General features: G+C 44.1%; 1 protein-coding gene across 2 annotated transcripts; it reads left to right on the top strand.

Annotated features, from left to right (window-relative positions):
- The first annotated feature begins 332 nt into the window (after nt 1-332).
- Nucleotides 333-6,721, top strand: AVPR1A (arginine vasopressin receptor 1A). Of its 2 annotated transcripts, none has more exons than XM_085536695.1 (3): nt 333-648; nt 1,068-2,389; nt 3,726-6,721. In XM_085536695.1, exons 2-3 carry the CDS (start codon nt 1,412-1,414, stop codon nt 3,771-3,773), a joined length of 1,026 nt encoding a protein of 341 aa, XP_085392821.1. In that variant the 5' UTR covers nt 333-648; nt 1,068-1,411; the 3' UTR covers nt 3,774-6,721. The 2 variants fall into 2 exon arrangements, with proteins under 2 accessions (XP_085392821.1, XP_015710884.2); XM_015855398.3 differs by having other exon boundaries at nt 354-648; nt 1,068-2,393.
- Nucleotides 6,722-17,080: the final 10,359 nt, after the last annotated feature.

Genomic DNA, 17,080 nt, shown 5'->3' with positions numbered 1-17,080 from the left:
AGCTTGGATTGTGCACTGAGAGCGCAAACACTGATGCAGAACCTGTGAAAGTACGTCTGTTGATTATCTCTCAGGTCTGAAAGGCTGAGGTTGTACCGTTTCACAAGGTGGATACTCAGGCAACGTGAGAAAACCCCGTTTTACATTCTCCTTTTCTGCCAACGACAGCATTGAATGACTCAGTGGATTTATGCCCCTGAGAATGCAATCCCTCAGATTACAGGGGAGATAGAGGGCTGAGGGTCTCGTTAAACTGCCTCTGATGGCTTTTATTGTCCCTTGGATGTGCTGAAGGGCTGAGCCTGACGCAGTGGAGAACGGGGAGTGTTTGCACTGCGATTTTCCAGCGTGTGGTTACAGACACGTGAGGGCCCATTGGGTTCCTAAATGCCCGTTTTCTTCTCTGCCCCGAAATTCAGACAGGACGGGGAGCTGCTGTGCAAACAGCTGAACTCGCTGCTCCCAGGGATGCTGATTGCCATCAGCCGGGTCAGCAAGACTGAAACGAGGAAGCAAAGAGAGCGAGGAAGGCAATGCGCTGTTTCTGTGTGGCTCTGAGCCGAGCGTGTCGCTCAGCAGGGCTGCATCGGGCATCACAGACAGCCCTCACTATGAAGAGGGACAGCAGGAATGGGCAGATGCAGTGCTGTGAGTGCAACAAGTATTAGAGTTTGGATCTAGATGTGATTTCAGCTAATACCAGAAAAGGGAAGGGAAGGGAAGGGAAGGGAAGGGAAGGGAAGGGAAGGGAAGGGAAGGGAAGGGAAGGGAAGGGAAGGGAAGGGAAGGAAGGGAAGGGAAGGGAAGGGAAGGGAAGGGAAGGGAAGGGAAGGGAAGGGAAGGGAAGGGAAGGGAAGGGAAGGGAAGGGAAGGGAAGGGAAGGGAAGGGAAGGGAAGGGAAGGGAAGGGAAGGGAAGGGAAGGGAAGGGAAGGGAAGGGAAGGGAAGGGAAGGGAAGGGAAGGGAAGGGAAGGGAAGGGAAGGGAAGGGAAGGGAAGGGAAGGGAAGGGAAAAAGATGTCATAATCTTAAGAGTCCGAGTTTCCTGACCACTTTTCTATACTTCCAGACAACGAATTAGGCAACTGAAAACCGAATCCCGTGGGCTACTCCTGCAGACCTATCTACTACAGCAGGTTCCTTAATTCCAGAGGATAAGTTCGCATCGTCCGAAGTAACATCATAGGCCGCCGAAGGGCCGCCGTCCCGTCCGGAGGTCCGAGCCGACAACCCTTTGCCGGCCCCGGGGACGAGTCGAGGCGTGGCGGAGGGCTGCGTCAGGCAGCGGGCAGCCACTGGCACGGGAGCTCCCCCCAGCCTCGCCCCCCGCCGCGGGGATAAAGGCGGCGGGCGCGGAGCCGGCGGAGCGCGGCGGGCAGCGGGCGAGCAGAGCCCCGCCGCGCGGTGCCGTCCATGCGGCTCGGAGGCGGCGGCGGGAGCCCGCGGGCGGCGGGGCCCCCCGGGAACGGCAGCCGCTGGCGGGGGGTCGCGGAGGGCGGCGGCGGCAGCAGCCCCAGCCCCGAGGCTTGGACGCGGGCGCCCAACGGCAGCGCGGGCGACTGGGACCCGTTCGGGAGGGACGAGGAGCTGGCCAAGCTGGAGATCGCCGTGCTGGCCGTCACCTTCGCGGTGGCGGTGCTGGGGAACGGCAGCGTGCTGCTGGCGCTGCGGCGCACCCCGCGCAAGGCGTCCCGCATGCACCTCTTCATCCGGCACCTCAGCCTCGCCGACCTGGTGGTCGCCTTCTTCCAGGTGCTGCCTCAGCTCTGCTGGGAGGTCACGCACCGCTTCCACGGCCCCGACGGGCTCTGCCGCGTCGTCAAGCACCTGCAGGTGTTCGGCATGTTCGCCTCGGCGTACATGTTGGTGGCCATGACGGCCGACCGCTACATCGCCGTGTGTCACCCGCTGAAGACGCTGCAGCAGCCCACCAAGCGCTCGTACGCGATGATCGCGGCCGCCTGGGCGCTCAGCCTGCTGCTCAGCACCCCGCAGTACTTCATCTTCAGCCTCAGCGAGGTGGAGCGCGGCTCGAGGGTCTACGACTGCTGGGCGCACTTCATCATGCCCTGGGGACCCCGCGCCTACATCACCTGGATCACCGGCGGCATCTTCGTGGCTCCCGTGCTCATCCTCGCCACCTGCTACGGCTTCATCTGCTTCCGCATCTGGCGCAGCGCCCGCGGCCGGGCTCGCCCCGGGGAGGCTGCGAGCGGCGGCCCCCGACGGGGGCTGCTCCTCGCCCCCTGCGTCAGCGGCGTCAAAACCATCTCCCGGGCCAAGATCCGCACCGTCAAGATGACCTTCGTCATCGTCTCGGCCTACGTCGTCTGCTGGGCGCCCTTCTTCACCATCCAGATGTGGTCCGTCTGGGACCAGCACTTCCCCTGGGTCGGTAGGTGCCGCCGGGAATCGCGGCTCAGCAGCCGTCGGGGTTCGGGAAGGATCGCGGCATCTCCTCCGGCGCCGCTCTGCAGAGGCGTTCGGGGCCCGAGGGGCTCCCGGAGGGTGCTGTGCGGCCGGGTGGAGGCTGCAGGAGGGTGTGATGTGGGTGTTGCGTTGTACAAACCGTCGGGGGTGCCAGTGTGAGCGGGGAACGCTCTACGCCCGCTCCCAGGCAGCTCCCTCACGGTGTGCATTCTCTGCTGTCTAATAATGTGGCTGAGCACATCCTGAGCCCTTCCCCGGAGTGCTCAGCACTGAGCATCTCTGCCAGCCCCCCCCCCAGTGCCCGAGAAACACGGAATTCCGAGGTTTGGAGCTGGACATCCCTCTGTTAATTCCAGCTGGAAATAATTGCTGAGTTTAAAACTGTTAGGTGGGGAGTGACAGGCAGCCCAGGAGCACAAAGCCTATTTCCTCACGTTGAGAAAGATGCAAATCAAAATGTTGGAAGTAAGTTTCTCTTTATTTAATATCTCCAAATTGTCACGTGCTGTAGTGAGGGCATTGATTGCCACTAAAGTGGGACTCAAGTCACACCAGGGATGTGGGGTCATGCAGTGAAATAGAGACTTGTGTTGGTTTTGTTGTTGTTTGGGTTTTTTGTGTCTTTTATTCAACTTCCAAAGTCACAAAAAGGGGTCTTTACAGAGGGAGGAACTGATTAGACCATATGTACAGTGCTTGGTAGTTTAAGTGAGGAGTGGATGCAGAAGGCTGTAACTGGTGATACGGTGCTCAATTCCATTTGTTCCTTCAGTAAAATCTGTTCTATCTCTGAAACAGGAATTTGACTCAGAAGCTGCTGTTTACTGACCACTTAACAATTTCCAGCATGCAAAAGTGCACGGGAAAATCTGGTATAATTGAAAGCAGTGGGAAATCAGTGGGGACTGTGCCATTTTCCTAAGGTAGCCAATTTTTAAAGCCAAAATCAGAGTAAAAACTGTTCAGTATTAAGTCCAAACTTATCAATATGCGGCTAATCATCGGTGGAAGTGGGCTGAAGCATTATTCTGTGCCTGCGGGCTGTACTGGATTGCTCTGTACTTGTGTCAGGTTCCTGCAGTCTGTTCAGACAGATTCCTATAGACTTCAGCAGGGGCTGTACGTAAGTAAGAACTTTTCCTTATTACACCCTCATTATTAGTTTCAAGTGCTGCTGCTCAAGTCAATAGCTTGTAGGAGAGGGTTTATTCAGCAAATATCAAAGAGTTAAGAAAGCAGTTGACTCAAGTCTGAGAATGTTCCAGTGATGGCCAAACCTCTTTCTTTCCCCCCACAGACTCTGAAAACACTGCAACCACTGTCACTGCCCTCCTGGCCAGCCTGAACAGCTGCTGCAACCCCTGGATCTACATGTTCTTCAGCGGGCACCTCCTACAGGACTGCGTGCAGAGCTTCCCTTGCTGCCAAAAGATAAAGCAGACGCTGAGCAAGGAGGATTCAAACAGCAACAGCAGGAGACAGACTTCTTTCACCAACAACCGGAGCCCGACGCACAGCCTGAACACCTGGAGGGAGTCTCCCCACTCTAAGTCCACCAATTTCATTCCCATGCCCACCTGAAGCCTGGGTAGGTGGGCCTGAGCACTTAGGGCTGGGCACTGGCCTTAGCAGCAAGGAGGGACTAGGACAGCCACAGGCTGACATGTGTTGCCTTGCTCGGTGAGCTATTCTGCAGCCTGTAGGTTGTTGTGTGAAAGGTATCTGGGGTTTGGGCAACTGATCAGGAAGGCGTGACAATAATAAAGCAATTATTTTTCTAAATAGAATTTAATCTTCATTTTATTTTTTTGTTTCTGAAGTAATACATGTGCTACTTGCTCATGCCAAGCAGTACAAATAGCAGAGTTGGCCTACACTGGGGTCACCTTGCTCTCTAGCATTTAAAACTTCTCACTCACGGAAAGCAGGATCACAATTTGGTCTGAAACACCACCAGGTAGGAGTTGGAAGAAAGTCCTCACTGACCAGACTAGGACAATTTAATGGCAAATTTAACAGGCCTTGAGAAGGCAAATCCTTGCTGCTGTCCATGTATGTGTGTGGACTGAGGTGTTTGAATTTTAGGGTGACATCTCCTCTCCATGTTGATGGAGGTTACACAGCATTTTTGTTTGTTTTGTTGCACCCATGTTTAATTTCTGCAACTAATTTAAAGAAATACTGTGATATATCAGTATCATAGAATCATTGAGGTTGGAAAAGACCTTTAAGTCCAACTGCCAATGCATGACCACCATGATACCACAGTGAATTCAGTTCCCAACACTTTCCCTTAAAAGTGAACACTGAGGATGTTGTAGACAAAAGGATGCAATCCCCATTGCTTGGCACTATCATCTCTCAGAATTAAAATGAGATCCAGAACACCACTTAGCATCCAAGTTCATGTAAGGCAGGCAATGGCATCTGAGTCTGAGGGACAGGGAGTTGGTATGGTATGTTCTAATTAGCTCAGCAGTATTGCAAACAGGTATGTGAAGAGAACTCATCACAACTCCCAGAACTTGGTAATGATGGCAGTATCAGTACATTCCAAGACACAGTTGTGGGAATTCAGCTTGCTGGGAATACATGTAAAAATTGCCAGTGTTACTTATTTGTGGCAGATGATGGCAGTGTGGGCTGTGAAAATGGCAGTAAGCTACAATAAAGTCACCACACTACATTAACTCATTGTCAAGCACTCAAGGTGAGCTTGTTTCCACTACTGTGCATGCCAAGCCAAAAGTAGTTCCTACTGCTTCTAATTAGTCCTGTTCTGTGGCATGTGTGCTGTACCTGGTTTGAAGGTCCCTGAGTAGCTTTTGCTGTGTTACCAAAATCCTGAAGACCTCATTTATGTGTCCTGCATTTACAGCAGTGAAACAAAAAAGAGACCTGGTGGTGTTCAGCCAGTATCTGTGTGATGCTCTATTCCTCTCATCTGCTCCACTTTCCTCAGTTGTGGGGATTCCGACATCCAGTTGTTCCCCTGGCACCACATGGGACTTCTGATGTGGTTCCATCTGTCTGCATTGATGTGTGCACTTCTGCTGGCAGGGAGGAATCTCAAAACACGTTCCTTTTTTCCTCACCAAACCCAGGCAATCAAGATTGTTTTCCTAATTGCTTGAGGAGAAAAAAATAATGGGGCCGCAATGGTAGCTTTCAGAGAGGATGATGCTGGTCCCATGCATCTCTCAGTACTGGTAGCAGAAATCAGTAGAACTGGATGACAGATAAGATCATATTCAACCCATCATCCACTCCACAATCTCCCAGTTATATCACTGGGCAGTGAAAAAGGAAGAATATTCCTCAAAAATAAGAAATTACATAACAAATTAGTGAGGTTTTGTTGTCACCAAAGAAAATTGTATCTCTTTTCTCTATCTTTTTCTTGGTATTTTCTGCACTCCAGGGGAACAGTCTGTTCTGATTTGTTCTTGGTGGTGACTAAAACACCAGAACCCAAAGGCCAGTGTGATGGAGTGGCTCATACTTGTTGGGCTGCCTTTTTGGTCACCATTAGGACACAGATATGGCTGCAACTCTCACCAGCTTTGGGTGAAGGTATATGAAAAAGAAGTTCCATTTCAGTCCCTCCAAAAAAATGCATGCAATGGCGCCGTGTGTGTATTTGTGCACATTATATGTACTGCCTATACTTCACAAGTGGGTAATTCACAATTACTGGAACTACAGATGTCTCAAGTTAAGTACAACATTCTTTGCCTGGTTTTATATTTGTGTTACATATGGTCTGTGCAGAAAATATAAAACAATTAGCTCTAATAACAAGATTTTCATGTTTGCTGATTGGAGATGTTTTTGTATTACACTTTTTATTCAAGCAGAGAAGACTGAGAAAACAAACATACAGTAATATTGACTATTAAGCTAGGCTGGGTAATGACTAGTAGATCCAAGTAAGTTACAAAGCCTGTGCTTATACTCGGGGCATGTCGATGTGAGCGTACTCCATGAGTGTTCTACAATTGCTGTAATTAAATCAATAAAACAAATTTGGATTGTTTGAATTCCAGGAGTTTTTGTAAATATCAACTTCTTTGTTGGTTTGTTCTTTTGTTTGTTTTCACATCATTGTAACCTTGGAAGGTTTTTTTAACTGTTCATCAGTACAGATGCTTTTATTTCTTTTTTTAACAGCTGCTTTGGGTTCTCATGAGGGCACACTGAGAACAGAAGGATACAAGAAGCTTGTATTTGAAACCATGACACCTTTCAAATATGGCAACGTGCTCTAATAAACTCGCATACGTTTGATGACAAGTATTTTGTTTTCTTCACTTGATTAGATTTGCATGACCTGAAACATATTTGGTGATACTCCACGTATCTTACAAAATGTAACATTTACTCATGAACTCTGATAGGCTATTTCCATGATTTTAAGGAGGAGGAAAATCTAAATTACTTGTTCTGTTACATGTCAGGCAGGAAGGACACATCCGAAGAAAGAACACACAGCCCATTAGTATGGTTAATGCACAAAGTATCACTCTTTCATCTTCTTGGACTTTTGATATTCTTGTTATAATTTCAGGGAAGAGAACATTAAGCTCTTATGAAAACCCATATTGAACAAGTGAGCTTACACTCTGGTGTTCCTGGAGATGCTGAATTTCAGTAGTTGGATGTCAAATGTGGAGCATGTGTGATGATAGAAAAGATAGAAAAGATGCTGTTCTTCTAAACAAGAAAGGTAAGTGCTCCAAAAAGCTTTTTAAAATTCATTTCTTTTAAAAATTACAGGCAAATGGAAAAATTTGGGGTTTTTTATTTGCTTTTGTTTTTGTTTGTTTGTTTTTTGGCATTACCACATAAAGACCAAAGTCTTCAGAAAGACACAAATTCATGTGGACTCAGTCCTGCAAAGGTTTTGTCTTCAGCAATTTCCTATTGTTCCTATTGAAAGACCTCATTGAAGTGCACATGTGCTCTTTTCCAGCTAGGAAACCATGGTACAGAGAGGACAGAAGCTACACACTGGTTGTCATCCCAGGGCAGGTCCTGGTGATGCAGCCTTGGGAAGTGAACCTAGATCTTAAAGCTGAGCTGTGTAGTTACTGTACAGGTAAACTCCCACAGTTGTCCCAACCTCAGTTCTTCCTCTACAGAAAGGACTAATTAAATTTATCATCCTCTTCTAAAGAGTGCTGGTGTGAGCTTCAGCCGTACAGTCTCTGCTGTGCAAGACGTTAGAAGACCAGGGGGCAGAAGGAAGCTAGCACGCTACAGCACTTGTTTGGAACTTTAGTTCTTGTTATTATATGGTGTCATGGTTTTTCTTTGGGAGTGCACTCACTATTCAAATAGAGGAATTACAGGGCATAAATGAATGGGTTTCAAGGTCCAGGGAAGGCTCCACAGGGAATAGTCCTGGCTGGCTCTGGTAGTGAACCATCACACAAGAGCAGGTCCAGCTAGTCTTGAAAAAGGCAAGAAATTACCAAAAGTGATGTAAATCACACAGAGTGGTATTTGCTGGTATGTAAGAAGCCAGGGAACGGCAATAATATCTGGTCTCCACCAAGCATCGTCAGAGCCAGCCAGCATGGGTCTGCCTCTCCTGGTCCTGCACATAGCACTGGAATAGTACTGAACTGATGCATTAACACTGTACTACTGCTTTGCTTGTTGTGTCTTAGTACTAACTTGCTTGGAGTGATAGTTTACATGCTAATTAGCTTTAGGTTTTCATACGGACATTTTTAGCCGAATTCCTGACACAGTCCATTGGGTTTCTCCACTTCTGAAGGCTGTGAGGAGACACCTGGAGCACAAAGCTCTCTTCTCACCTATACAGAGAGGAGTCTTTTCCTTTCTTTTTTCTCTTTTTCTTTTCTTTTCTTTTTCTTTTGTTTGTTTGTTTGTGTTTTGAGAAGGGAAGGAACGTTTGCTTGCTGTGCAAGCAAAGGAGTTTTCAGGCTCCAAGCTTTCAAGAAAATTTGTCAGGATCAGTGGAAGGTCATTTTCATATTTCTTGCCTCGAATTTTCTTTTTACTGACAAACTAAATGCAAGATTACCTTCCCTTTCATTTCATGGCAAATCAAGTGATTCCCAGGACCAGTTTGGAACAGTTGTGTTTCATTGAGGACTTCTATAAAGTACTAACACTATTAACAATTGCATAAGCAGGAATTAGGAAGTAATACTTTCTGATATCAGAAATAAGGACTACCATTTCATGGCTGTTCATTGTTGAATTGATTGTGTTCCAGTAGAATTAAGTGCTACTGACATCACACTCCTCCTTGCACGGCAGTATTTTATACATTTAGGACTCTAACATCTTATGTTCCAGGACAAATATGGTAGGCTCATGAATCTTAACCAGATTAATGAGGTTTACTTGTGCTGTGGATCAAGCAGTGCTGCCCAGTCAAAGCTGAAGGAAGAGGATTCACACATTAAAATTTCATTTCGGCTTCTTAATGACCTACTAGACTGTGTTTCTTCTTTGTTGTCCCACTTGACATAAACATCATTTCAAGACCAAGATTTTTTTTTATTTATTTGCCCACTACTGTATAATAGCTGAGATTTATACTGCTGTAGGCACAACTTAACGCTCTTAGTTATAGATTTTTATTATTATTTATTACATGCACAGTGCTACACAAATACATTGAGCTGTGGCCTTTGAACCAAGGAATTTTCAGTTGAAGTTTGTGAAGAAAAAATCTAACAAATAAACAAACAAAAAAACCCAAACAGCTATAGAACAAGCCTAGGGCATAAGTAACCTGAACAATGACATCATGTGGACTGTTTTACTGATGAAGTCATCTTGCCATTTCTGGTCCATTTTGTGTCAGCCTCTCTCCCTCCTCTTCAGGAGAGCTGGCAGAAGGAGAGCAACTGATGACTGCTTACCACTGTCTATTCCCTTTACAAAGGTGCAAGCGCTGGCAGGACACTGGGTTGTACCTCCACATGATGGTAGCACCTTACCCAGGACCGATCAAGCTAATTTACTGGTGCCTGAGTTATCCATCTATGGTTGAGGGTAATGGATAAAAAGTGCTACACACAAACTTGGTATACATTTTCAAGAATTTCTGGAAATACAGACTGCATGTGGCCCATTGGCTTCTACATGTTTGAAGCAAAACATGACAAAACTGGTGTTACAAACCAGTTAGTTCTCCAGAACATGAGGCCCATTCTTGAAGGTGCAGAAGAGGTAACCAGAAGCTGGCACAGAAGCTACCCTGGCGTCTTCTACTACTGCTGCTGTGACTGATCCTACCACAGCCTCTCCTGTCCCTCATACTGATGGCAGCAGAAGGAGTGAAGATAAGAAGCTCAGGAGTAGCAGCAGAATGGGGTTTCTATTCCATGTTCATTTTCCTCTTGGAAGAAGGAAAGTGGATATTGTGGATACTGTGAATACTGTGAGAGAGAGAAACTGATGTGTGAGCAAACAAAAATACTTCAGCATAAAGCTCACTTGAAAGCATCAAGATGCTTTTCATTGTGAAATTGTGGGATATTTGTAATGTATTTAGTGAAGGAGCCTCTTATCTCCGGGTAATGTAACTACATGAAGTTCATTTCCACTCTAACATCTCTTTGATGAGGTGCTAGCTGCCAGGTTCTGTATAAAAAATACATATGAAGTACTGTCCAAAGAGTTCTTCAAGTTCATTATTCAACACATGACTTGCAGGGTCTTGGCCACGACAATGTGGAGATGTCCCATGGGAAATGTGGGCAGCCACAGAGTTTTCAGGGAGGTGAAAGAGGTGATAAAGACAGACTAAATGTCCTAGGAGCTGTCTCAGTCTCCAATCAAAAAGACAACAGACTTTGTACTATTTTAGAAAACTTTCTGTTGGAGATATTGTGGAAGCAAAGGGCAGCAGATAAAGAACCGGAAGGATTAGGAGATATTTAACTTTGTAACGTTCTTTACCAAAAGGAAAATCTGTCCTACTGGCAGCTCAAATGATTTTCTAACAGGAATACCAATTGTGCAAGGTAGTGGCAAGTAGTAATTAACTGGATTGCAAGTGTTTTCTCTTGGCACGCTGTAAAGTGGGCTGTGTTATGAAGTAAACCTATGCAGACTGGAGTAGCCATGGACAAATGCATCCTCTGAAATACTGAAGGTGCCAGTCATAAGAAACTACTCTATCAATTGCTGAGATCAGAAAAAGGCGGTAATCCAATCATCAGACCAATCTGCCACGCACTTAGTTCATGTAATTCTCTCCAGAAAAGAATGAGGCATTATTAAATGTCCACCGTAGTATTTCCTAAATGTGGAATGTGACAGTGTTTCCATGGGAGCAAAGGAAGGCTTCCAAGTGTAACACAAGCCACTAAAGTAATAAAAAGATAATTAATGATATTGGCAAGAAAATGCCTAGGATCGAGCTCAGTAAAATGCTTGGAGATTCATGTGGATTTCAGTCCTTCTGGAGTCCTACTGTCTCCAGTATTCCAAGTACTGTGAGGGAGGTCAGGGCAATAAAGAATTATATACAGTTAATAATAAACAAAATGAAGGGATTCATTTGTTTTTCTATATATACTCCTAATTCTCAAACAATATTGTGCTTTTCTTTTTTCTGAAGATACAAGCAGGGAGTTAGTCATGTATCTCTAACAGCCTAGTTCACCATGACAATGGAGTTCATGGCCTCAAGAGCCCTGAGTTCCAGTATATGATTATAGATATTCTTAACTGATAGATTTGAAGCTTATCAGTTAATAACTTTAATAAATTAAATAGAAGTTGAGAGAAGGAGCACAGAGCTCTGACTTTGTTCACTTCCTTTTCTTAAAGTCCATTATGGCAGTTCTGCAGAGAAGGTGTATTTTAAATGCATCACATTGGAGATGAGGAGATCCAAAGCACCATGAAGAATCCCAGCTTGACTCACTCTTTCAGCACGATAAGATTTGCCACTAGCACTCACTCCTCTGCCTCACAGAGATCACTGAGAGAAGCTTAGTGTAACTTGATGACAGATTCTCATTCCTTTATAAATTTACTACCCAAGCAGCTCAGTATCAAAACTGAACAACACAAAAGTTAAATCCATGTGCCGGAGTGCACCAACAATGCAAGTGTTTCCATTTAAGCAGAACTGATCATTTAGTAGAAAAGGAAAAACTAGTTTTTGGAGCTCGGGGATCATATGGAAATGTCAACATCTCACTGGACAAATTATCTCCATTGATATGCTGAGCAAAAGACAACTCATTGATTGTAGTGGTAGGCAGACAAATAGCTGAAAGCAGTGCACCTATATTGGACATAGTTTTTTTATTGATGTTGTTGTTTATAGTATTTTTTGTTTGTTTCGCCAGGTCTTAGCAGAGACCTACGTGTTACTAATTCAAGGTTTCACTTTATTTCAGGGCAACTACAAAATATTACCACCTCATAGTAATTTAAAAGGAGTTGACAATGCTATGCCAGTAGTTGAGAAAGGGTGGTTCATATTGCAAAGGTACTGCCAGGTGGGTGTCTTTGTTAGTCATGTCAGAAGAAATATCAGAACAAAACTGAGCCTGAAGATTAGTTTATCTCCTCACACCCATGTGGCATTTGTGGCTTTACAAAGAAGGAATGATCTCCCCATCTAATCTCTCCATGTGTCCCATCTGAGCATGCTGAACATTTTCAGGTTTCATCTCCTTTGTTCTTAAAGGTGGATTTCGGAGAAAATAATTAATTAGGCAGACCTCTCTGAGGTGCTCAGATAATACAATACCTCAGGGTCAATGAGCAATATAGAAAGATATATCTTATTACATAGAGAATTAAGACTGGGGATAAAACTTCAGTATAGTGCCTAAAATTCTTCATAATGCTGTGTGGAGAGAAAAACAACAATAAGGAAAGTGAGGGGAGCATGTTAGGTACATCTGCCATGCATAGCACGTGATGTCCTGGTTTCCTAAGAAACAGCACAATTGTAGAAACTTTAGGAAGATAATCATTGTAAAATAATTTGCACCGGATGCCCTCAAGCAACTTATTTCAGCATGAGCAGAAGCAGTGGTAATAAAAGAGGAAGTGAAAGTTCTGGTCAGTGAATTCCCATCATGAGTGTTTAAGTGAAAAATGACAGTGCTTTAATGAGTTAGTGGAAAAAAAACAGATATGACCTAGGATGAAAAATATTCTTTTTTTATTCCTCATAAGATGTTGGATGACTGAGTAAATGCTGTGGTCTGTGTGGGGAGGACAAGGATCTCTGTGGCTTCCTGGGTGCACTGAATCAGGAGCCTCTTCACATTGTTTCAGCTCCCAACTGGAAGACTTGTCTCTACATCACAAACTCTTCACGTACGAGCATGACAAGGTTTCTTGTGTGTATTTTTATATCCTCCTGAAGACAAAGTCACAAGTGAGCATAAAGGCTGGTGAACTTCCTCAACCACGGGAAACCACATCTTAGAGGGACCTTCCTTCCCTCCTTCCTTTTCTTCTCTCCTTCCCTCCCTCCCTTCCTCCTTCCTCCTTCCCTTCTTCCTCCTGTCCTCCTTTCCCCCTTTCTTCCTTCCCTCCGTTTCTCCCTTCCTTCTTTCTCTTTCTCTCTCTTTCTCTTTCTCTTTCTCTTTCTCTTTCTCTTTCTCTTTCTCTTTCTCTTTCTCTTTCTCTTTCTCTTTCTCTTTCTCTTTCTCTTTCTCTTTCTCTTTCTCTTTCTCTTTCTCTTTCTCTTTCTCTTTCTCTTTCTCTATCTCTCTCTTTCTCTTTCTCTTTCTCTTTCTCTTTCTCTTTCTCTTTCTCTTTCTCTTTCTCTTTCTCTTTCTCTTTCTCTTTCTCTTTCTCTCTCTTTCTCTTTCTCTCTCTTTCTCTTTCTCTTTCTCTTTCTCTTTCTCTTTCTCTTTCTCTTTCTCTTTCTCTTTCTCTTTCTCTTTCTCTTTCTCTTTCTCTTTCTTTCTCTTTCTCTTTCTCTTTCTCTTTCTCTTTCTCTTTCTCTTTCTTTCTCTTTCTCTTTCTCTTTCTCTTTCTCTTTCTCTTTCTCTTTCTCTTTCTCTTTCTCTTTCTCTCTCTTTCTCTTTCTCTTTTTCTCTCTTTCTCTCTCTCTCTCTCTTTCTTCCTCTTCCTCTTCCTCTTCCTCTTCCTCTTCCTCTTCCTCTTCCTCTTCCTCTTCCTCTTCCTCTTCCTCTTCCTCTTCCTCTTCCTCTTCCTCTTCCTCTTCCTCTTCCCTTTCCCTTTCCCTTTCCCTTTCCCTTTCCCTTTCCCTTTCCCTTCCCCTTTCCCTTTCCCTTCCCCTTCCCCTTCCCCTTCCCCTTCCCCTTTCCCTTTCCTTTCTCTGTCTCTTTTTTCCCTCTCTCCTTCTCTCTCTCTCCCTTGTTTTCCTTTCTTTTTTGTAACACATCTCTTTATGTCTGGCACTTACTTTATAGAAGAAAAAAAATAGCCTAGTTCAAAACAAAGCACAAGCACACCTTAGTCTCACTGAGCTCCATACTTGACCCTAGCATTATGATACTACCAGCAATTTCTTATATTAAGAGCTAACCAAGAATGTTTCAATATATTTACACACATTTTGTCTTTGATCTTCTATTTTAAACCAGCTTTAATCATGAAACTCTAAATGTAACATTTTAAAGCATCATTTTATGATGATGGAGATTCATGGTTTTCCAAAGAATAATTTGTTAGAAAAAGAATAAAAAACCTTTATTTACTGATATTCTCCTCTAATGTGAGTGAAGTATGATGAACCACATCTTACTGGTCCAGCTGTTCTTTCTTTCATCTTGATCTCTTTGAACTGATCTGGGAGCATGATTTCAAGCAAGACCGGAAATGTTGCCCTAACACAATAGGGAGATAAAATAGTTGGCATTTTTGATTACATGAGTCCTCAAGCTCAGATGTCAGCTCTTATATCAGTGAAAGAGTCAAAACAGACCAACATATTGCTAATTAGCAGAAATGCTGTGATAACATATGCCTAATATTTGGATTCATTAGTTATAAGACATAAATATTTCATAATGTGCTTTCTTCATACTATGTAATTGATAGGCACTACATGACATAATGAGGGTACCTATTTTTCAAAATTGAATTAATCTGTAATGAAGAACATTTAAAACCATTCATGCTTTGTCTTTTTATTAATCTTCTTAACTCGAAGTACTTTTCAGCCTGGAAATCATGTACTAAGCTAGAGAGAATGCTTCCATCATATTACAGAAATATTTTCTAAGAGCATTCTCTTTATGCTCATCTGTCCTGCAAATTGCAAAATTCCACATGATGTGAACATCAATTAGAAGAATTTAGCTGTGCAAGCGAGGTTAATTTACTCTCTTGGTCTATTTACCTTTGATTTTTTTGTGTGTAAACATGATTAACGTCAGGCAAGAGTGATGTCTTCAATGCCTTCCAGTGAAGGTGTTTGCACAGTGGAGGAAGTTCTTCTGAGCCAGACCTGTCTGTACTGATCTTTCTTAGTCTCCCTTGTCTGCCTTCACCATGTGCCTCAATGTGACTTCAGTGGGACAACAGCAGTGGTTAGAAAGCACAAAGTGCCTCTCTCATGTAAGGAAATGGCTGCAATTCTCATGCCTCAACAGAGGGAAAGGAAACATGAGACAAATAGCACCAGCTCAGACACTTCCACATGAAACCAAGGTATAGGGGAGACCAGCATGGAGCTCTTCCCTGCAGCAGGCAGGAGCCAAGGAGCCAAGGAGCCAGCCTTAGTGCTCCTCGCATCTCAACCTATGCTGCTTTTGCCTTAGGCAGCTTATGTAGCTCTGGAGGGCAATGCTAGACCAGGTCATCTCATGCAGGTGTTCACCACAGAGGTGCCCATTGCACTGCTGCTGCTCAGCTCTGCTACTTGCTGCTAAGAACAGTTGCAGGGCAGGGTATAATAACAGGTTAGCTGGGGCTAAGAACATGATTCTGGTAGGAAATAACAGAGATTTTGTGAGCAGCTGATCTGTATTTCTTGCTTCTTCTTTTTCAGTAAAAAAAAAACAAAACACACAACTAAAAATATATAACAACATCAACAAAACCTCACACAGATCAGGTATCTCTCTCCAGCTCTCAGCCTTGAAACACTGTGAAGTTTATACACATAAATTCACTTTCCTTCTAACGAATCCAGCATCAGTCCCTGTATCTTGCTAATCCTTCATCTATTTTGGGGATTGTCACAGATCACATTTGTGACAAAGTCCATGCCATTACAACCCAGATAAACTGCCAGATCTATCTGTCTCCTACCCACTGTGAAGGCAGAAGAACCATGCAGCAGCCCTGGGATGGGGCCTGCTGATGTCTGTCCACAAGCAGGGTTCATGGGGGAGCTAATGGGGGCAGTCTGGCATCAGCCGTCTCCTCAACCCTGCCCTGCTAGGTGGGAAAACATGGACATCTGGAGCACCTAGGGAAGGACTGCAGCACCTAGAGGGAAGGTAAATCCATTGCCAGGGAAGGCTGGAAATCTGTCAGTGCTGGAAACTGAAATCAACCCATTCCCAATGTGCTGCTTTAGCTGTAAGGTGATCTGCTCTCTGAAGGGCTAACCTATAGTTGGGAGAGAAAATATCCAGGAAGATATGAATGAGGTTTTTTCTTGATGGATTTTATTTATTTATTTATTTATTTTTCACAGGGAGTGATTATTGTACTTTTTGTTTTAAAAATGCTGGCTTTTTGAGTACATAAATATGTTTCTTTTGTGGTGTGCAGTCTCAAGCTTAAGTACAACCTCAGCTTTGAAAATCCAGAGAAGGACTTCAAGGGAAATGATAAGTGAGTTGTTTTCATTTGTCCTCAGAGCTGCTCTCAAATGAGTGTCATTTGAGGTGATGCAGTAAGTAAATATATAACTAAAGGCCAAAGGGCTTTTGAGTATGTTGTGTGCATACAGTGAGAACAGCATGAAAATTCATGTTTACCCGCTGCCCCCAACATTCCTGATAAAAGCATGGCAGTGGTAAAAAGCACAGCATTTCTTACTGGGACTTACAGGTTTCTAATTTCATTGCCTTGGTTTTGACTTTTAAAGACATGAAAGAATCTTTTAAAGGATGTTCTTCTGAAAAAAAATGTTAGTTTTTATTGCGCTTCCTCTTATAGTCAAGCTTTGCTTAAGAACTGAAGGAGAGTGCATGGTCAATTGCGACATTTCACCCGCTGGATCAAACAAGACATATTTTTATGAGCTTTTTCTCTGTTGCAGCTGTGAATTGACTTCAGAGCTTTTCACAACCATCTGAATCCAAGTATGGTTTTATATGACTTTCTGTTTACGTTTAATTGTGGGTCATTTGCCTACACAAATTCTGCTTTCAAACTGCAGTTGTGTGATTCCGTTGAAATTTGTACCAAAGATATTAAGATTGCTATGAGCTAATTATGAATGGAAATGCTTGTGCGAAAGCAGCAGATGAAACAGCAGAAGGCTTAAAAGGAGACGTAAGATTAATATCTCTGTGTGTGTGATTTTATTCAAAGGAAAAGGATGAACAATCTGATCTTAAGATTAGCTGACATAAAGATGAAGAACAGGACTGGAACCAGATAAGGAAACAAGACTTAGGACGGGTGAGATGACATACTAGGCGAAAGATCCTGAACAGCATCCACTTCTAAAGGGTGGGAAAGGGAACCCTGCATCCGTTTCTC

Source organism: Coturnix japonica, chromosome 1 (assembly GCF_054131305.1).
Source record: "Coturnix japonica strain WE chromosome 1, WE-NBRP24, whole genome shotgun sequence".
NCBI lineage: Eukaryota > Metazoa > Chordata > Aves > Galliformes > Phasianidae > Coturnix > Coturnix japonica.
Note: the sequence above shows the minus strand (reverse complement) of the source record. Positions and strands in the feature narration are given on the sequence as shown.